Source organism: Anser anser, assembly GCF_964211835.1.
Source record: "Anser anser genome assembly, chromosome: 5".
NCBI lineage: Eukaryota > Metazoa > Chordata > Aves > Anseriformes > Anatidae > Anser > Anser anser.
The window spans coordinates 6106480-6129089 of NC_139725.1; the positions used below are offsets into that span (position 1 = coordinate 6106480).

Below are 22610 nucleotides of genomic sequence, written 5' to 3' on the forward strand. Positions count from 1 at the left end.
ATGATCATGTCTTTGAATCTACTACTGTTTTTCCACTTGGTCCAAAGGACCATCTCTAAATGATCATGTCTTTGAATCTACTACTGTTTTTCCACTTGGTCCAAAGGACCATCTCTAAATGATCATGTCTTTGAATCTACTACTGTTTCTCTTACCTCTTCTACGGGGATTCAGAGGACAAATGATTGTAATATATTCCAGTTAACTCCCCTGAGCAAATGAAGCAAAATGAACTGGAATAATATAAACTACTATAAATTCTTGTTAGAAATGCAAAGTATGTTTGCCAGCAGTCAAGATCAGTATTGTAATACAGTCTTAAATACCTACAGTCCTGTCAAAAATATGAAGTTTGTTACATATGTTTCTAGATATTTATATCTGTTAAGTTCTTTGGTATATTTACTTTCATAAAATTCCTAAGCAAACCATCACTACAGATTTATGCACATTAATAACAAAAAGGCACACTGCTCAGTCTCCTTACCTGTACTGGCATAGCCCAAAGGTTAGGGCAGAGGAAAAAGAACCACATCAGCTGGTTTGTGTCTATGGCAACCAGGTTACAGATCTGACCTGCAGTCATCTCCCCCATAGACATGTTTGAAGTTGAAAGCTGCATAATTTTGTTGTATATTTTTGTCTGGAAGACGGATCAAAAATTGTTAGTATAGAGAAATAAAATAAGACTTCTAGTTCCAACTAAAACACAGGCATGCTAAGGGAAACCATAAATCCCAGGAACTTGAATGAAAAGACTGAAGTTTGTTCTTCTGTGTTACGATGAAAAATTTTAAGCTACTATCCTACTGTCATCCCACCAAAACCACAGTGCTATTAAGTACATAATGGTTGTCTAATTACTCTCTTTTTGCAATCCTGTCGATTGGCAAGAGAATGAAACCTTTATTCCCCAACTGGCCCAAGAACAATAACCATAATTTATGCCACGGAGTGCACTTGCTGTAACTAGCGCTAATAAAATAACATTATATCATTATATTAAATATCGAATAGTCAATATATCATAATCCTTTTAATTTTTCTCTGGCAATTGATTTAGGCCTCATCCAACTTCGAAACCATATTCCTGGCTGAGAATGTTGTTACATATTGGCTAGAAAGCCCAGTCCCATTGCAAATATTAGTTCACAGGAAAATAATGTTAACAGCTCTGATTCTATACCGAATTAGTTACCTCGGTACAGAACCAGGCACCATGTACAAAAATAACTTAATTACACAATATGCAATAATGAAGGGGTGCTATTACCAGCTTGTTTGGGAAAAGCCTGCCCAACGATGCTTTACAGTCATGAGACTTAACTGATAGGAGGCACCCTGATTAAGGGTCTTCTGGTAAATATCAACCAGCCCTCATGAAGCATAAAGTCATATTGAGCAAGTCGAAAAGGTGCAGGTTTATACAAGGGAGTAAAACAGGTAAAAGTTTTAAAGAAAACTGAAAAATTTTAGGAAGAAAGAATTTGTCTATAAATACTGGCAATAAGACTGCCATTAATTCTGCTGAATGATGGATAGAAATTTTCTGATTTGAATGGTACAACTGAGCCTCTATGTAATACACAGTGCACAGAACACACAGCTTCTCCTAAACAAAACTGATGGGAATGTAACACCATTTTCTTGCAATTCCCCTTTTACCATTTTCTAGTTGCTGTGGTCCATGTATTTTTCAGTTAGTTGCAGCACTTCTGCTTGATACGTTTTGTACCTTGTATATCTTAGGTCAAATTTTTATTTCTTTAGAAATTTTCTACTTCACTCTAATAGAGAAAACCAACGGACATAATCCGGAAGTCTGGCAGCTGACAACTGTTTCCAAGTGTATGATCAAAAGATGATTAAATAATTATGCTGCTATTGGAAGCATCCAGCCATATCAAGACTCTCACAGGATCTATGCAGTCCAGTGGGTAAACCCTGTTAACATAAGGTTAGCTTTCAAGCTGTCAGAGGATAGATTTCAGCCAGTGCACTTGGCAGTATCCCATTGTAACATAACACCTAATTCTCTTATTTATTCATCTTTCAGGCACAGATCTTTGTATACTACATACTTTTATCTGTTTGTGGTTATGGAAGAATTACAGGCTCCATTTTACCAATCTTACATTCAGTAATTACAAACTCTTCGGTGCCTGGTTATTCTAGGGCATGACCCATAGAACAAATCACTACTCCAAGCACTCAAAATTCAACCTATCCTTTGTCCAAAGTATATTTAAATATTAGTAAGTAATTACAAAAACATCAAATAAGATTTAGATGACAGAGAAATTAGCTCTACATTAATGCAATCTTTAATGGTAATGTGTACATTGAATTTATTTCAGGAGAATTCTTTCAGTTGCTGTAACAGAATTGAACTGCTACAGCTATATATTCACAAATACACGTGTGACCGTAAGAAAACAGGTTAGTTAATATATTGGCTACCTGTATTGCACCTCTCAGGTTAATTCCTGTTTCAATAGCAACATAGTATGATGCTTGGAGAAATGTCCTTTGCAACAGAAGGGCAAAAAATAGGAGTACAGCCAAAACATATGCATTGGACAGGAACTCTTGAGATGAAATAAAGAAAACACCAAGAATTTTAGTCTAAAAAAAAGAAAAAGATAGAAGTTAAATTACAATTGCACGTAATTCTAATTACCACTTTTGCAAAATCAATAAACAGAGACAACCACAGTTTATTACTTTGAAAATACTCCCAAACGTGATCTGAAACCTCACCATTTATCAGTTCAGTGAGACAGCCATATAATGTGCCAACTCAGTAAGCTTAATTTAAATGTGAAATTACATTTGTAGGATTTTTGATATCCTTCCAAAATTCTAGGTCACTGAGTAACTCAGTATCATCATTTGCTACTGACATGCACTGCCAATTGTCAGAAAGGACTAGTTAACATTCATTCAGAGAAATCTGTCTCCTTATTTTGACACCTCAGGCTACTGAACACTATAAAATGACCTTCACAACTTGGTGGAAAACCCATCCTCCTTCCATTCTCCTGGAAATACACACATTATTTTGGTTTGCAGCTTCTAACAGGTTTGTTCAGCATTGGTTTATTTGTGGTCTTTACCTCCTAGGAAGTTCATGAGATCACTGGAGTGCATTTTGAAGCGTGTCACTACTTCCCTAGGACAGCAATGCATTTATTCCAAGTTATATTTAACAAGCAGACACCTTCAGTGCAACAACTAGTTCAGAGTCTGGCTCACCTTGGGAAGCCTTCTGAATTTAAAAGGTCTCTACCTTTCCCTTTCTCTACTTGGTTCCTTCAAAACTTTGTTGACTTATGCTGCCATTAAAGGCAAAAGGTGTAAGCCATCTCTTTCTATTCCCTCTCAGAGGGCTTCTTTGCAATTTACATTCCTGTTGAGCACACTTCTAGCCTAGACAGTTTCTTTGTCGTTGAATCTTTTGAGACTGCTACAACATTTAATAGATCACATTTCACAAACACTCACTGTCTGTACATTTTATCAGAACCATGACAAATTAATACAGAGGCTAAACGTAGCTTTCAAAGCTGTGGTTTTGCAAGATGAGGCGAGCCAGCTAAAAGAGAAATGGGCTTCTCCTTACCCTTAACTGCACCTGGGTTGCTCCAAGCTGCATGCTTCTGTTGCTTACTGTGTGCTAGCTTGGGACCTTATCGGATCTATCTCTGAGCCAATTCAGATCACTGACAAGAAAATCAGTCCAGGAGAAAAACAACAACAACAAACAAACAAAAAACCACGCACTGCTAGCTTTTAGTTTAATGGGCCAAGTTAGACCACAAAAGTGTCTGGTGGGTGCCAGAGCTCAATCAAAGGAGGGAACAGGTGCAGGGCCAATGACAAATGTGAAAGAAGGAAGGGCAAGTCCTTTTTGCAGTGGTAACACAACAGATCACTTCATCTTCCTCAGAAAGCAGAGCTTTAGGGTACTTTTTCCATGTCTTTTTACTCCATCTTTTGACATCCGTGATGGCTACTGCCATTGCTGCAAGAAGCACGCTATCTATCCCCTTGACAACAGTATGGTAATTTACAGTCTTAAAAGCAGATAAATGCATGCTTGCCTTTGCAACAAGTAAATGAGATAATAAACAAAACAGTTTTGGGAAAGATTCCGTGTTTTTCTCTGTGAGAAGAGTGCACACTTTAAAGAATACAACCAGCACAAATTTCCTGACAGTGTCTCCCACCTCACATAAGAATATCACTTCTCATAAGAAGAAACTACTCTGACCTGTCTCCACACCACCTTAACGGCCTGCTGAGTTGCATGGGAGATCATCCATGGACACCTCTCCATAAACTTCTGGGCACTTCAAAATGAACTGCAGTCGACTCTTAAAACACTGGCTAGACTGAAGAGCTGTTAAAGCACTTCTGTCTATTACGCAGCACAGATGTGTGTAGTATCTGTTCTCCTGGTTATGTGCTATTTGTTACACACTGCTGAGATTCAGACCAAGACTGTACACAAAGTAAAGCAAGTAATTATGACTGCATTTCTGTCTTTGTTCATGCTTCCTATTTACATTAGGAGGCATCTTGATGGCTGTATACTGCACGAATTCAAAAGCCACCTGTTGTTTCTTGTGCAGCATGTAGATACTGAAAGACAAAATAAAATATAACTGCAAAAGTCACAGTTTTGGGGAAAAAAAGAAAGAAAGAAAGAAAAGGACATTAGGGATTAACATGGCGTCATTTGCATTCGTGATGTAAATTTATGATGTGGCCCCAGGCATATCTTACCTTTCAACAGTGAGAATCTTTCCTCTGAGTTACCCTTTCTCAGGCCATCTATTATTTTAGTTGTCCTTCACTGGGATTTCTTTATAATTCAACACAGGCTCATCCAGGAGAGTGGCATACAACATAAGAATAACATATATCTCTGCAACACTGGAAGACTGTCAAAGATATCCTCTCTCTTTGCTGTCATGTTAGTAAGTATTATCACAGCAATGAAGCTTGCAGATTACTTAGTATTGTATCAAGGGCAGAGACTAACCCAGCACAATTTTAATGCTGTCCTACATATACACGTAGCTAGTACTGCTAATTACTGCAGCTAATACTGCTTTTTTACTGTATGTTAAAAAAACACATTTTTTACATGATCAGATTTTCACAAAACATGTTCTTCTAGCAATGAGATTTTGGTGCAGTGCGGATTCACATTAAAACATTACACAATAGAGGAGCAGGGATGAAAATTGAAACGAACTTGTTATCCTAGTATACAACTTGAAAGAAAAAGAGGACTTGCACTTATACACATAAGCATCACACAGACAGGGACACAATTCACCAAGATATTTACAAAGTTTCACGTGCAGTATTAGGCCATTATGGTTTACAAAGTCAACGAACATCTATGTGACTAGGCTACAATAATCGTCTAAGCACACTTGCAGCAAATATGAGGAAGTAACAGAACATCTACTGAACCTTTGAAACAGAAGAAAAAAAAACATGAGAAGTTGATGGAACTACATTTTGTTTTCAAAAAAATGGCTTTGGGGACATTCAGTATCCCACCTTCCTGATGACTTCCGGATAATATCACTTCTTAAAGTATCAGCAGGCTCTAACCAGTAAAAGGCCGAGCAAAGGCCATTATTATAAATACTTACAGACCCTTCATTCCCACAGTCTAAAGTGTTGGTACTGGGCCTTTGGCTACACTGGGACCTATGCCTTCTAGAGCTTTTTTAATGATTCTGCAGATTTGTTGTATCATTTGAATCTGTTATGTCAGCAGATACTTAATGCTAAAATGACCAATCCTAACACTGACATGGAAGATGTTACCAGCAAAATATAATCATTCTGTCAGTCTCTTCTTCAGTGTGAAATGGTTGACACTCAGAGAAATTCATGCCATGGGAATGTTCCAGGGGTGGCCATAAATATTGATAGTGGAGTTATAAATATACATGAAGAGAGTGACAGAATTTAAGATGCTGTTGTGCTCTGACTAATTGTGGCACTAACTAAAGCAGTTAATACTGCCTGTGACACCCACATGATCTCAGAGTTCCAGCTCCATGACAGTTTTTATCTGTCACAAAGGACCTGAAGGATAGAACAAATATATCTTATGATTTATCTCTTTGCCTTCAGTTTCACAGACAGAATTTCTGTTTGAAAGATACAAATTCATTATGACTTCTCTCCATTCAACTTACAAACAGTTCAAATAGAAAGCCTTTGTAAATTATAGAAAGGTATTTCAACTAATTCAACGAAACCTTTCAGATATAAAGGTGTATTAGCCTTTTAACAGAAAAACTTATATAAATCAGGTCAAAACAGAAGAAAATGCGTTTCCAGAGTCCTTCTATCCGAAGTAAAATACACCCTTAACTGTCACTCACGGACTGTCACCACCACCAAATACTGCTGTTATGTGATCCCCAGATGGTATCAATTACAACAGCCATGGTAGCCAGGCTACCACTTCACTAGACATGGTGACAATGTCACGGCAGGAGGAGACTCCTTTCAGGGCCTATCTGGACCAGACCTGAGCATTTCTAACAGCAGAACACTAGCTGACACTTCAGTAGCAAAATTAAACAGGATAATCTGTTAGTAGAGATTTGGTACAAATTCATTTGAAACAATAAGCATTCCAAACAAATTATTAAGAATCAGCTCAAAAGCTTCCGTAGTACTTTGCCACAGTGTAGCCTCTAGCCTACATAGTCTTTTTTTTTTTTTTTTTAATTTTCCTGCTTTAGCTAGTTTCCATAAGATCTACTTGCTATATTGAAGTCTCCAAATATTAGGATAAAGATTGCAAAATGTATAAATAATTCATTTCAGCTTGAGGCTTTGGTTAATTTTTCTGCAATGTATTCAACGTTTTTCAATATTTACTTCAATGGACCTAATCCAAAGCGTACCTGGGTGAACGGGTATCTTTCCATTAGTGTCAACAGACTTCAGAAATCAATCTTACATCAAACAATAAGTGAGTTGCAAAAATAAAATGATAATTCTCATAAAAATGAGGCCTGAGTAACTTGACCTTTTGAGAAGATGCTTCCTGAACTTTTTTTTAATGCTTTTAATTTTGTTATTAATCAAGAAGTTTCTTCTTGTGGAGCCTTCAATTAAATAGCACCTTTTAAATAATTGTTTCAGTTGATCTTTCAAAACCAATCTGCCCAGAGACACGAGTGGAAATTCTTTGTCAAGGCTAAATCAGTTGGCATAGTATCATGATAATAAAAGCCTGCTTTAATCCTCTTAGACATCCCTCATTTCTGGAAATGAAAAGCCAAGCCTCTTAAAAATACACTTTTTCTTTTCTGAAAAGCACTTACTCACGTACTTGATTAAATCTCTAGTCACAGCTGTACCTAAAATACTTATGATACTAGTGAGATTCTGAACGTGTTTCACCACTACTTTGAACAAGGTTATGTTCCTGAATAACCCAAAGCCTAACTAGATGCGTAGGTAACGCATTTTGTTCATCGTCCAGGTATGAATGTCAGCAGTAGGTAGTAACACACATGCTGTCTCTTCCAGCATTCAAAAATACCTTACAGTTGCTTTCTTTACTGAGGAAAAATAATACATAGTTTTAGCGCTGCTTCTTTTGACTCCTTTTGTAACAGCATTTTGACAGTGTGGTGGTTTCACACAGACAATTAAGCTCTGCCAGATCGTTCTTACTCCCCCTCCTCAAAAGAACAGAGGGGAGAAAATATGATGAAAAAAGTCTCAAGGGTTGAGATAAGGAGCAGTTTAATTAAAGGAAAAAAAAAAAGGCACGCGGAAGCAAAAGGAGAAACGGTTAATCTTGCCACTATGGCAGCACTGCTCGAAGTCTATTATTAGTGCGATATCAACGCTGTTCTAGCTACAAGTGCAAAGCACAGCACTACAGGAGCTGCTATGGGGAAAGTTAACTCTGCCCCAGCCAGACCCAGTACAGACAGTACCTGTGGGCGGATGGTGTTATTTCCTTTCCCAACATTGTGAACAATCCCAGAGATGCAGAGGGGACCAGCAAATCCAAGCAAGTCAGCCAGAATACGGAATGTGCTGCTGAGAAGCAAGGGTCTTCCAAAAGCACAGCAGAGAGCACGCCAAATTGATCTGGATCCTTGTGGAGATGGTGACCTTTTGTTCTGTCCAGAATACGAAAAGCAGATATAGTAAAAGGATTATATTATGTATAAACCTCAGGTATGAGAAATTATTTTTCCCTTGCTTTAATTCATTGACAGTAATTGCAACCCTTGAGCTAGAACTCAGGTAGTACAATTTTTCCTCCATTTGTTTTTATAGAGTCAGAACAAAGCATTAATTTGTATTCTCCTCCATTTCACAAGAAGAGACTGTTACCTCTTTCCTATCCTTAGTAGGGATCCATTTAAGTGTGTTGTTTGTGGTTTGCTGGGGGAACAGGAAAAAAAGGAAGGAAACTGACAGATTTTGTTTTCTTTTGAACACGGAGACTGAAAAGCTATACTCTTTTAGACAGGCTGCAGAAGGCTTCTCCGAATACACGAAGTTCCCACCTGAAAACTAAGCAGAATCTGAGCTAAGGTAGTTTCAGACCTTGAATTCTCTTACGGACAAACTGTAACTGAAATAACATTGAAAAATAGTCCTGTGAGACCTCATTAATATTGACTCTGTAATTGAATGGTTCCAGGGTCTTATTAGGAAAAGTGATAATGGTGTTTAGTGAGTACAGTCCATAATTACTTTCCACATCGTAATAGAGACCATATGGATTTTACATGTCTTTAACTAGTAATGTGTTTGATCTGCATGCTTAGTTAGAGAAAATTCATTATTTGTAAAATGTTTTGATCTCTTTGTTTGTGGAAAACTGTTACTGGTTACTTGGTTTGCATATCTGTTTGCACAATTTTATATCATGCTCATAGCATAAAGAAGCAATGAAAAACGTAAATAGTGAGAAATCAGACATATAATTCCATGCTTTGCATACCTTCTGTGCTTCAAAAGCCTCATTAAGGCGAACATAATTGGTCAGAGCTCTCATGGCAATGGGAAGCTTGCCTATGGTTTTCAAGTCTATTGGTTTTTTATGGGCAGTCTTGATGAATGTATTCATCCACCAATATGTTCCTTTGGATAACAGGTTCACAAATGGCTGTAGGAATCGAACACCAAGGTCCTGGAGATCCTCAGGAGGTTTAACTTCTTTAGGACTTTTGAAGAAAACATATCTCTGAAATTAAGAAAAATCCCCCAAAAGAATCACACTAAACATGTAGAAAATAAGTCTGCAAAGTATAGAGAAGAGATAAGGACACAGCAGATAATCAATGAATTGAGAACTGCTTGAATTGATGAACTGCTTTCTCAGAAGTACTCAAGGAATTTCAGCGTTCAAATTTGACTAATACAACAATCTAGTTTCCTGAGATACTGGGGGATAAGAAGCGTCCAGCATAAAAATATATAATCCTAAACATTTAATATTATTTTGTTTAAGGGCACAAACTTTTATACTTCAGGAAAACAAAAATCACCTTACATTTTGCATAGTACTGACCCTGCCTCTTGCTCTGTGCCAGACAGCACAACACAGGACATAAAATCAGAGAATGGCTTGGACTGGAAGGGGGCTTAAAGGTCACCTATGGTTCCAACCCCCCTGCAAGGACACCACCTTCTAGACCAGGTTGCTCAAAGCCTCATCCACAATCTGTTCCATGATCTTGCTGGGCACAGAGGTGAGACTCAGTCACATACTTCACTCAATGTCTACTCATGACTGTACCTAAATCTTATTGATATTAGTAAGGTATCTGGATATACTTCAGTGCTATCTTTCCTCCAGCCATAGCTGGAGAAATAATTCTCGTATCCTAGGAAAAAAAAGAGTGATGGGTTGGGGAACAAACATTTAGAGGAACAATGGAAGGAAAGGAGAAAGAGTTGGAACTCAAAGTCAAATAAATCAGTCTTCTGCCTTCTGGAAGATCGGTAAGGCAGCAGAAAAATGCTGAGGCCAATGTCTTCCATTTCTGCTTCACAGAGGCCTTCCCCTTTATTTTTATTTTCTTTTACTTTTTCCCCCCAACTCCACCTATCCCAGCAGTGGCCAGCTCTCCGTTCATCCCAATCCCTTACAGGAGCAGCTGAAGCAACAAGCCTGTGTCTCCTAAGTCTGGCATAGACACAAGAGGCAGTAAAAAAATCCATACTTCTGGCTATTTTATTTTATGCACCAAAGACATCCTTTAATAATTAAATCCAAACAAACAGAAAATAAGAAAGATGACAGTAGGCACTGAGTTTTTTTATTCTTCTTTGTGGCCTATAATTCCACGATGGTCTACCCTCATTTAATTTTGCAGTTTTATTATAAGGAGGTTTATGAGCAATTCTCTTGGATGCTGCATTTGTTTCACTTTTCCCACAAGACAATCCACTGTTTTTCATTTATGAGACAAATACTGAACTTCCAGCACTGAGGCTTTTACTGCACTTATTTCAAAAGTATTATAGCAAAAAAGCTACTTTTAACCTTATTTTTGTCCTAAATTACCAAATAAACAGACACAAACACACACACACAAAAATCACAGAAGAACAAGTACATGACACATGCAATTCATGTTGCTTAATGCATTACTGGAAAGAAATCATATACTACTATCAAGAAAGAAGCAATACAGTTTACATGGAAAAAATTATTTCCCTCCTGAGACTAAGTTTAATTTACACACACAATTAAGCAAGGGACAGGTGAAGGCAAGAACTTGGGCAATTATCTATCCAGCAGGTTCTAAAGCCATCTCTCAGTTTGGATTATGACTAAAGGCACTGTAGAGGAAGAAGTGTATATAGCTGGGAGGCTAGATAGCAATCCTATTTGCTCCAGTAAATCAGTTACTGTGATTGTCTCCTGGAAAATGAGAGATGTTATTTGTGTCTAATACTCTCTCTTAGAGCAGATGATTACTTTCACCCAGTCTTTCCTTGCTTCAAAAATACTAATTTCTGACGACTGAAACTGTGAATCATAACATACATTTAAAACACATGAAATTAATCTTAATTTATCTACAGTGGAGTCTGACATTCTTAAATTATGGCCTAAGAAAATTGGGTTAATCTTTAATTCTCAAATATATTTCTAACCAGATTTTCTCTCTCTCCTTTAGAGATGAATTTCATACTAAGTACCCAGTAAGATGAAAAAAGAATAGGGACTTAGAGTACTAACTTACCCTCACCCTGATGACATTTATTTCTACAGCTAGTAGCATTCCATATAGAACAACCAGGAGTCCCGTGAGGCAAAATCGAAGCTGAGAAAATCCAACCCCATTATCACAGAACTTTACAAATTTGATGGTTTTAGTTATGAAAGCTAAAGTCCAGTAGAATAACAATGCTGTAGGGAGGGAAAAAAAAAGTCAATCAGCTCCACAGTTGCAAAAATATACAATAGTGATATTTATTAAATAGTCATTCAGAAAGAATGCAACACGAATATATAAAACTAGAGTGGCCTTTCTCTTGTCAAAACAGAAGCCTAATTCAATTCTGCCGACACAAAAACATTAAGACAATGTTTGTTCCAAATTCCTTTCCCATTAGATTCGGTGATCTTTGGAAAGTTTCACAAAGTGATATCTGCTGAAGGAAATTTCCATCTGTTGTAAACATGCATCCACACGGTGAGTTCAAGGGGGAGAGCTGCCTCACAAGGGAAGGTGGGTCTGAATGATGTTCTTCAATTCAAATCGGGTTACTACTACAAGACTGGTGCGAATTTGGCTTGAAGGAAAATTGACCTTATTCCCCCTACAGATCTCTGGTGCATATGCAGGATCAGACATTAAAATATCTTCAAACTACTGCTGCTCTTCCTTTCTATTGTACCACAAAAACTCCATATATGTAATTTGTAATACAAATACACAAGCACGTGGAAGAAGTCATGTTCTTAAAATTCTAACTTTTTATAGTTTCTTCTGGAGTGGTTTGGGTTGTAAGGGATCTTAAAGACCATCTACTTCCAACCCCCCTGCCACGGGCAGGAACACCTCCAACCAGACCAGGTTGCTCAAAGCCGCATGCAGCCTGGCCTTGAACACTTGTGGGGACAGGGCATCCACAGCTTCCCTGGGCAGGCTGTTCCAGGGCCTCACCGCCCTCTGAGTGAAGATTTTTTTTTTCCTTATAAGTAGTCTAAATCTACCCGTTTTAGTTTAAAGTCATCTACCCCTTCTCCTATCACTATATCCCCTGACAAAGAGTCCCTCCCCAGCTTTCTTGAAAGTCCCCTTTAGGTATTTGAAGTCCGCAATAGGTCTCCCTGGAGTCTTCTCTTCTCCAGGCTGAACAACAAATCTCTCAGCCTTTCATCACAGGAGAGGTGCTCCAGCCCTCTGATCATCCTTGTGGCCCCCCTCTGGACTTGGTCCAACAGGTCCATGTCCTACTTATGTTCGAGGTCCCAGAGCTGAATGCGGTACTCTTGGACAATAAGTTCAGTAGAGGTCTAGAACTTAAAGTGCTCATGCTACTGTCAGTTATAGATAAGTTATCCCTGCAATAAGCTCTGGTGATTTGGGAACGCATTCCATGTCATTCACCACACTGTAAGCCACCTCACGTTCCCAATTCTTAAGGAAATAGCTTATAGGGTTATGCTCTTTCACATGAATTTTTTGTTGCTGGTGTATTTGCCATGGCGCTACAGCTGGAATGTGCTTTAACTGCCAAGAGAAACATTGATATGCTTTCTCAGTGTCTTGCTGCAACACCAGGGAAAGTCATCTACCAAGACACTAATAATTACAAGCCTAGCTTGCAAATATGGGTAACTGTCAACAACCTGCACAACCTCAGATGATGTGTGGTGTTCCAGCTATTCTAAGGTACCCTAGAAAGCTCCACAGGGATGTAGAACAGGGCTACCCTTTCCAAGCCAAACGAAATTCAGCATGGATGGTCCTCATGGGATTTGGGTTGCGGGGGGTCTTCTAATTCTGGTTCTTTGGAAATCTGTTGCAAAACTCTCACTTAAATAAGGACAGTAAAAGGAACAGTACTGGAGTTCCTGTTGGGTACTGCTTGTACAAATGTAGCATGCTAAAAGTTCACACCAGCAGAGGATACCTAAAAAACAATCAGGCCAACTGATTCCTATGTAGAGCTCTCGGATGAAGAAGTAAGAACTAGCAGAGCCATTCTCCTATTTGGAATTTAACTAAGCATCTATATGACCAATGGTTTTGATTAGAGAATTCATTTAGAAACGACTACTTGTCTAATCAGTGTTGGAAGGTGCCAAATGCAACATCCTCGGGTGACAACACATCTCCCACTGTCCTACCTCCTAGAAGCATTTGGCCCTAACTACCTTCTCTGTTTCAACTGTAAGTACATATAACCAACGTGGTGAACGTTCACAGGCTCTTCAAGATAAGGTTCCTCCAAAAATATACGTATAGCACCACTTTCTTTTAAGCTGTGTTTTTATCATCTCACTGATGCGTGTATATTGGCTGAGAGTTCCTAAAAACTATCACCCATAACTTCCACTGACCCAAGCTGCCTAGAGACCAGCGCACGGGGTGTACTTCAGTTTATTTCGTCAAGTTGGATCTATTATAGATGTCTGCAGCCTAAACGACATTGCTTTTTCTTGGACTCTGTAAGTGACCTCAACCCGCAGCACCCGTTTGTAGATTCTCACCTGGGGGCCAGATTGCTTAAAATCTGGCAATGTAGAACTCACTGTTTTATACCTTTACTGGATTAAGCCCAAGATCTGGAAAATCACACATGGGATTTGTTAACTAACCTGTGTACGCTCAGAGAAAAACTTTGTGCACTGAGCACTATAACACAAAGTTCCGCTTTAAACAAATTCCAAAGGAATTAACTATAATACTAAGATACAATACATTTTAATTAGAAAACTAGACTACTGTCAGGAATGGTGAGTCATTGGTGCTCTAATTAAGATTGGTAAAAAAATAAAAAATAGTAGTCTTCCCACACTACTATCCCTGTCAGCTTAAAAACTCAGTCCCGTTATTTCAGTTTTCTACTAATGTTTAATTTCTGAGATTTATCTAAAAAACAAATAAATATTAATTCCAAAAATAGTGCGATCAGATGCTACTAATCAATTACATATTTTGAACGTCAAGAAAGTTAAGAGACTTTCCAGTTCCATATGAAAACTATTCTAAAACATATCGTTATGCATCCATTCTGGAACATTGTGCAAAGAGTACTAAAATGAGCATTATTAAGGGAGCCACACTGTACCAGCATTACATTGGAATAGCTATATTTGTTGAAATACAATTACAAATCAAAACCATACAGAGAAAACCTGACTCAGATCATATCAACGAAGTGTTCCAGTAGTTGGAATGGACACTCAGCTGGGATCCTGGACTCAATCATTAGCTTCAGAGCATAAATAGTCTAAACCTTGACAACTTTTTTGATAGGAGATAATGAGACGGACTACTTCAAAATAGCCAACAGCCTGGGCATAAAGCTGCGAAGTGGGATCAGTATAGGAACGTGGCGCCCTTTTCTCACATACCCCAAGGCAACGTGCTAATCCCCAAAGTTGTTATAGTATCTGTCCCTTGCTGGTTTATGAAGACCTACAAATGGTCTTGTTTTCTTTAAGATACAGAGTGAAAAATATTTCAAAAAAAAAAAAACCTCAAAAGTTTCACAGGATCGGAAACTTTATACTGATTAAAGTTAACGAACAGACCTTTAAGGACCTTCTGCACTGCATCAATGAAGAGTTTCTCCACTGAATTTAGTAATTTTTGGATGAGGCTTGTTAGCCAAAGAGCCTTAGTTTTATGCTGCTTCCAGTTAGTCTGCTGCTTTATACTGCTACCAACTGCAGCTGTAGGCATCAATCCTCCAGCTGAGGCACATGATGCCCTGCAATTAGGTGGAACTTCACTAATGCTTGAAGCAGCAGCAGATGCCACACCAGCTCATTTACTGTGTGAGTGTGGAATATTAGATCTCTGCAACACTTTACTAAGGAAGAAACCTCTTTCAGTTTCCTTAAACTTTTCCTCATGATTCCATTTACTTTATTCATATTAGGCTCTATGTGAAAGCTACTTTGCAGCTAGGCTGTGCTCTAGTCAGTTAATAGCTGACTATGAGTATAATTAAAACTATCTCATTCTGGACTAATTTATATAAAATTATCATTGCCTGGTCTCAACTGTCAACACAAAGTAGCTGCAATTAACACTGAAAGATGGTGATCCTCAGGGTTACATAAAAAATTTGTGCAGTCAAGAAAACACAATGGAGACTTAAAAACATGCTTATTCAGTATTCTCACAAACAAATGGCAGTGAAAAGAAAAGCAAAAAAAAAATTAAGACCCTCATCTTATGAGGACCCTGGATTAAATTTCAAATCTGATTACCTAAATAGTAAAGAACGTAGTTAGATTTTCTTTTCTTTTTTTTTTTTTCCTAAGAGTAAGCTACTAAGATTAGATTTTCTAAAGGAGTCTATTCCTTGGAAATTCTTGCAAAATGAGAATTCCTAATGATTAACTTCAGTACTATAGTTACTAGTTACATAGTACCAATAAAACTTGAGTGTTAGTATTCATTGGTATATCTGATTATTATTCCAACATCGTCCAGAGCTCATCCAGCATCAGCACTCTAAATACTGAACAGAATTATCATAAGAGAGATCTCTAAAGGGAAGAGATTATGCAAAAATGGGTAATCAACTACTAGCTCTACATTTGTGCTACTCTTCGCAGTGATCTAACAGCAGGAATGCGACACTAAATTATTAAACACTGCATTACATATCTGAAACAAACAAAAAATAACCACCACAAAACACAAGAACAGCAAACCCTGCTTGCTTTCTGTACTTGACTGTAACATGCTAGCAATGCTTTCCTGAAATGTAACATCTAAAGCTTTGATAAGGCATTAAATGGGCTCTGCTGACTAATCAAAACGTGACTGTATAACCCCACTTGGTCATAAAAGAAAAAAAAGATGTTACTTAAGAGAAAAGCGCAAGGAAAAAAAAGTCTCGAATGAGAAACCACAAAAGTTGCCACACCTGCACAGAAATCTGAATTTATTTTCCTATTTTCTTGTAGTTGCTTTATTCTTTATCAACAAAATCAGACCTTTTGAAGAGAAAATATATATTTTTTTTTTTTTTACAGAAGTAACAGACTCCTTCAGCAGGATGCTTGCATATCACAATATGCAGTTCAAAAGCATCTTGCGTATTTAAAAACTTTCTCAAATCAAGTTGTTACTTACATTTTACCAGCTGACAAGTATTAGAACAGAATTCTGAGAACAGAGCCACAATGACACAAGACAAACCTTAGCAGAATCCAAAAGTGAATTTGATGAGCCAGGATCACCCAAGAAATAACAGCTAGCAGGATGGCTAAACATGTATACATCCATTCTGTGATCTACCCTGACAGCAGAGAGCATATTGCCAGCCGCATGACTGTCAGCAGCAACAGATTTTCCATAGCTAGCTATGGCTTATTTACAATCTTGCAGAACATATTTAGTATACAAGTAGTTCTTACACCTTTTCCTTAGCAAAATGGCATGCCTTAAGGCAATTTAGAAAGGAGGTTTTAGGAGCAGGAAGCAAGAACCAGCAGGCAAAGTAACATATTCAAGGTCATAGTGAGTCAGTGACATCATTCATTTCCCTTGACTCTGTACATATCTCAACACACACGAAGACAACTTCGATTTTCTATCATGCTTAAATGCAACATGCTGACAAGTAGTGGGATACCGATAGCTTTTACAGGTAGAGTTTGATTTCTAATGTGTGCTACTTTTCCCACAAACCCAGCTTTTCCTAGAAAAACCTTTGGCCTGATGGATCCCTGAGAACACCATACAGAATTCTATAGGAAGTTAAAAGCATTGTAAATAATGAGCTGTTTCAGGAAAACTCCATTATTATTCAGAACTGAGTCTGGTCACGGCAACCAGCAGGCCTGCACACAGATGTAGCTTTTCCCCATACAAGTTAGTGCCGAGACTGCAGTGACCTGTCACAGAATGAATACACACACACAGTCACACCACAGTCACACTTCCATGTCTTGTAAGTTGCAAAACGTACCGATCAATAACTTTGGGAAATTGGATGTTTCGATATTATGGTAATAGACAACAGATGTGATGGCTGCCAAGAATGCCATCCCAGCCGGCATGTACAGGTGTAAATGACGGGATTCTGAAACCCTTAAAAAAGAAAAAAGCGAACATCAAATAAAATCAAATATTTGCTACTTAAATGTTTCCCTTTTAATTTATGAATTCTGTCCCGTATGCAGCACTGAGATGAGATTTTCTAAAATGTTTTATGGAAGTAAAGTTCTCCAATTTTCAATGGGATTTAAGCTCTTAAATAACATACTTAGATAACAAATTCTTCCCCTGTGCTAAAAATGAAAAGTGTATACCCTTATTTCCTACTGAAATCAACTGAACATTGTTTAAATTAGAATAAGCAGCTCAGCTCCAAAATGAGGGAAGTTAATTTCAGCTAAACTAGTTTGGGAGCTGTCCATCAAAATACGTAGATAACGCCAACCGATAGCATAGCTTAAGATTTTCTATAGAAACATTTGGTGAAAATGTTTTTCTTTTTCCACTTTAGGGAAAAAAACAGCACAACAGCAAGGAACTTACAGTGAGTTCTGTTTGCAGTAACTTCTAGCCAACAAATAAAACCTACAACAAAATCATATACCTTGAAGTTTTGTCCTATAAAGCAAAACCTCCGACACTTTTTTTCAGGAAGCAATAGATGGGATCTTTCCAGCTAAGCCCTTTGGGGGTACTCTTTGCCAGTGTTGTTGGCTTAGGCAAGAAATAAAAAGGTTGGGGGGATAAAAATCATGTTTTCTTCCTCTTCCCTCCTACTTGACATTTTCCCCTCCTCCCATTTTCCACCTTTTACAAAAATTAATGGAGTGTCTTGTGCTGTCAAGAGGTACAATTTCTTCCATCTCCCATCCATCTCAGTGAGAAGAAGCACCAAGAGGAAGTCTCTAGGGCACAAACACCTGGGGAAATTCACACCTTGTCCTCTGAACCTCATGGAAAATAAATTAGCATCCCTGGCTAAGCTCTTGCTGCAGCAAAAGCTGTTTTTGTGTAGCCAGTAAAGATAAAATGGGCTGTGCAGTAAGGCAGCTGGAGACCGTCACAGGACTTCACCTGACTTAGAGCTGAATATCCCAAACATCAAATCCACAGGAGCTCGGAAGGGCCACCTCCTGCGTCTGTACCTAGGAAAGGGAAGTCCTCCCTCACGTGAACGCTAGAATGAATTCCACACAGTTGGCTGGAGCCATGCTGACAACCTGTGGCATAAACACTTAACTCCTCTTATGACAATTGACGATTCAATGACGATTGAATCAACGAGGATATAGAAAAATGAGAAAAGACTCTCCAGTCTCTGAACTCCTAGTAACGACAGGGTTTTTTGTACAACAGGGTTGAATTCTTGGCAGGCAAAAACAAGTAACAAGAACAGATCAGACACCCTAGGCTTCAGAAGGTAACACTGCAGGAGTGGGAGGTGTTTTGCTGTTGTTGTTTTGGTTTAGTTTTAAATTTATTTCACAGACAGAATTAAGTTGCTAGAGTTCTCCTATATGAGCTTATCTCCAGCAGACTGCATGTATTCCTGAGGTGCAAAAGACTTAGACAACCAATCACTGTCAAAAGGTCTTATCAGCATGCCATATTTTGGTCTTAGAAAGCTGGCGAGTCTCAAAACCTGCTTTTATCCACTGCTGCACTTGCTAGCCTGCTGAGTGCTCGGGAGGCACAACTGTGGGTTGGCACTCCCCCTGTATAGCTAGGAGCTTTGATTCTTGTCAGGTGACGCTTAACAGCAGTGTTCTGAGCCAATTTAAATAGCAAATAAACATAATGTGAGAGTTTGCTAAAGAACAAAATAAAACAGAAAACTCAAGGCAGGAGATGCTGCTTTGAGCCTCCCACACCCTGATAATTCCAAATAAGCACGAGAAAAACTCTTAAAAACCTGGCACTGAGAAACATTCTATTTATATATATTTAAGATAAGTTATAATAATAACGATATCAGATTCTACAACAGAATTCTGCAGTGCCTCTCACACTGGTTGGTGGATACTTGTTATATAGGTGGCTTAACAGAGAGATTTTGTTCTATATAATGAAGAGCTTCAACTTTATAACTCAAATCAAGCCACCATCAGTACTGACCAGATCAAATGAAGGCTCTAACACATTTTAATTCTTGGGTAGCCAAATTTTTTCATCAAAACGGTGAGCTTCCCTGCTTAAGATTACAGATTGGATGTACTGCACAAACATCAATAGCACCTCAGAAGAAACTATCAGGTGAGATGATGATGCCCATCAAATCTACTCCTCTTAGTAAGAGAGGCAGAACTGAACTTGCAGGGAAATGTTATGACCTACTGTGCACATGGGAGTTCTGCCTGAATAAGGACTGTGGGACTGGGTCCTTGGACATGAAACGTATCATGAAAATGTCACCATCTGCTTGAGTTGTTAGGATTTAACTATGATTACTCTTTGGAAAGATAGTGTCATTAAGCTGAACTAAAAATGATTAAGGTCAATTGTGTGTGTGCATACTTGGCAAGGTCTGTGGAATTTTTGATACAAGGTCGGTAGGTTAATCACCAGAAATACAAAATACATGTTTATAACCACAAGGAATATAGTCTAGATGACAATTTAAACAAGGAAACAATACCTACACTGAAATCATTTTGAAATGCTCAGTAATATCAGGAGAAAGTAGACATACACTTACCCATCAGATACTATGCCCTCTGCGATTTCACACACCAGCACAAACAAGAGGATAAAAGTTAGTATCCAGCGTAGGTTGTGGCCGGGAAAATGAAGCCATGTGCTGTGATGGATATGTACTTTGGAACTCTGACTTCCCCATCCTAAACAGGAAAAGAAAGTTACTAAGAGCTTTCTTTACAACAAAATCGATATACGGCTCTCGCATACAGAAAAACATGCGTAACAAAGTAGTGTACTAAAGTTGACAGAACTGTGTTGTTACACATGTATCCTTTCAGAGCTGTGTTCTTACTGCTTCATTTGTCATACAGAATAAAGTCAACAAAACAGAAGACAACCTTAAATTCCTATACTTATTGTTACATTGTGACACTCATTAAACATTTATTAAACATTTTAGCATATGAAATGAACAGCAAATGAAAGTTATGACACATGCATACAGAAGTGTACTTTTTTCCCACTTCAGTGCATTTAATCGCTAAATAATTTTCATCGCATCTTACAGATTTTTTTTGTTTTGTTTTGAAGTAACTGCTTCTCTGATCTAGATAAAGATTAGGAACACCGTGAAAAGCCAGACAAACAGCAGTTAAGCAGCAGTACACCCCAAGCAGTTCTTCAGCTGCACGCGTTTGCGTTATCTCTTACGATCAGCAGATACGAGTACTAAATCACAGCGCACGTACCGCGGCTGCATAGAGGACGGGCTGAGCGAAGTGGTACTCAAAGGCAGCGACAGAAGGATGTATTAAACCACGGAGCCACCTACCGGTAGCCCCAGTTTCAGGTTATCAACCCGAACCCACTGCAGACAGCGAGCTCCAGCAGACGGGCAGCCTTCCTCATTACCGCTAACGACGAGGGAGGTCTGCGCGCCTGCTCCAACTCTCCAGGAGCTGCAGCGGGGATTTTCTGAGAGCACCGGCATCGCCTCCAGGTCGCCCGGCTCCTGCAGAGGCTTTGCCCTCGCTTCCCGGGCAGGTTTCGCACCGGGGCGCGGGGGCACCACCAAGGCTGGCTGCAGGAGGGCGCAGGGGGCAGCCGGGAGGGTTAAAACGCGAAAGCCAGAGCCGGACGGAGGGGCGAGGCGACGCCGGCGGCACTCACCGATGAAGAGGATGGGGAAGGTGATGAAGAGCAGGAAGACGTGCGGCACCACGTTGAGCGCGTCCACGAAGCAGCCGTTGTTGAGCACGCCGTGGTCCACGTTGTAGGCGGTGGAGTTGCCCTCGTCGCCGCAGAAAGCCAGGGCCATGGCGGGACCCTGCGCGCAGCCCGCCGCCTCCTCCGCGCACATCCAGGCGGGGACGGCGCGGGCTGCCCGGCCGCGGCTCTGCCCGCACCTGACGGCGGCGGCCGCCGAGCGGCCCCGGCCCTGCCCTCACGGCCCGGCCCGCCCCGGCCCCGCCCCGCCGGCTCGCCCCTCCTCGGCCCGCCCACCTGGGTGGGCTCGGAGGACGCTGAGGCGGCCGGTGGGAGCTGTGGGTGCCGCGGGCCTCCGGCGCGGGGCTTTGCCCTTAGGCGCGGCGCCCCTCTCAGGGCTCCGGTCGGGCCCGGCCGGGCAGAGCCCTCGGAGGGACGGAGCCGTGTCTGAGCGGGCACTACGTCAGGGCTGACAGAAACTACAGACTGCAAAGAGTAAATCTGGTTTTAGCCTTGTCAGCTCGGCATTTTCTTCATTATGATGAAGATATTATTAGATTAAATCTTGTAAACAGCTGCAACCCTGTCCTCAACAGAAATTTCAGCATCATAACCAAAACAGCTACTACATTTATACTTTACCTTCTCCCCCCCATGATGAGTTCAAACCTAACTTTTTTTCACTGAGTAGAAGTTGGACTCAGCTGAGCCAAGGCTAAACAAAAACTAAATAAATAACATCATTCTGGGGGATAATACTGAAAATAAAAATGCAGTGTGCTGTCTGCAACTGGCTCATGCTTCTAAGCATAGGTTGAGGAGATCCAGCATCTCCTATTGTATGTAGCCATGAAATGCTCAAGATTTTTATCCTGATGCTTTACCATGGAGTTCCTTTCACTTCCAGTCACATTTATCAGTTGTTTAGCCGAGTAACTAATGTAACAGCCATATTATACAAACAGAAATGCAAAAAAAATAATCATAGAATGGTTAAGGTTGGAAAAGACCTTCAAGGTCGTCTGGTCCAACCATCACCCTACTACCAATGTCAACCACTAAACCATGGCCCTAAGCACCAGGTCCAACCTTGCCTTGAACACCCCCAGGGATGGTGATGCCACCACCTCCCTGGGCAACCCATTCCAATGCCTGACTACTCTTTCTAAGAAGAAATGTCTCCTCATTTCCAACCTAAACCTCCCCAGCGCATCTTGAGGCCATTCCCTTTTGTCTTGTCGATAGTTACCTGTGAGAAGAGGCCGACCCCCAGCTCCCCACACCTTCCTTTCAGGCAGTTGTAGAGAGCAGTAAGGTCTGCCCTGAGTCTCCTCTTTTCCAGATTAAACAACCCCAGTTCCCTCAACCGCTCCTCACAGGACTTGTGTTCCAGGCCCTTCACCAGCTTCGTAGCCCTTCTCTGGACACATTCCAGGGCCTCGGTGTCCTTCGTGTAGTGAGGGGCCCCAAACTGAACACAGTACTCGAGGTGTGGCCTCACCAGAGCAGAGCACAGGGTCTAGATACTACTGGTGTTGCTACACT

General features: G+C 39.9%; 1 protein-coding gene across 3 annotated transcripts in view; it reads right to left on the reverse strand.

Annotated features, from left to right (window-relative positions):
• Positions 1 to 22410, reverse strand: part of ABCC8 (ATP binding cassette subfamily C member 8) — a 77591-nt gene extending 55181 nt beyond the window's left edge. Inside the window, exons 1-9 of one of the 3 annotated variants that reach the window (XM_083839612.1) lie at positions 21030 to 22410; positions 19918 to 20059; positions 17194 to 17315; positions 11271 to 11437; positions 9017 to 9259; positions 8401 to 8583; positions 7995 to 8183; positions 2461 to 2625; positions 488 to 643 (exon numbers count right to left, since the gene is read on the reverse strand). In XM_083839612.1, coding sequence (XP_083695738.1) covers positions 488 to 643; positions 2461 to 2625; positions 7995 to 8183; positions 8401 to 8583; positions 9017 to 9259; positions 11271 to 11437; positions 17194 to 17315; positions 19918 to 20059; positions 21030 to 21219 — 1557 coding nt within the window. In that variant the 5' untranslated portion in view covers positions 21220 to 22410. Of the gene's footprint in view, positions 1 to 487; positions 644 to 2460; positions 2626 to 7994; positions 8184 to 8400; positions 8584 to 9016; positions 9260 to 11270; positions 11438 to 14797; positions 15413 to 17193; positions 17316 to 19917; positions 20060 to 21029 lie in introns of those variants that run through there. The other 2 variants (XM_083839613.1, XM_083839614.1) reach the window with 2 other exon arrangements.
• Between the last annotated feature and the right edge of the window lie 200 nt (positions 22411 to 22610).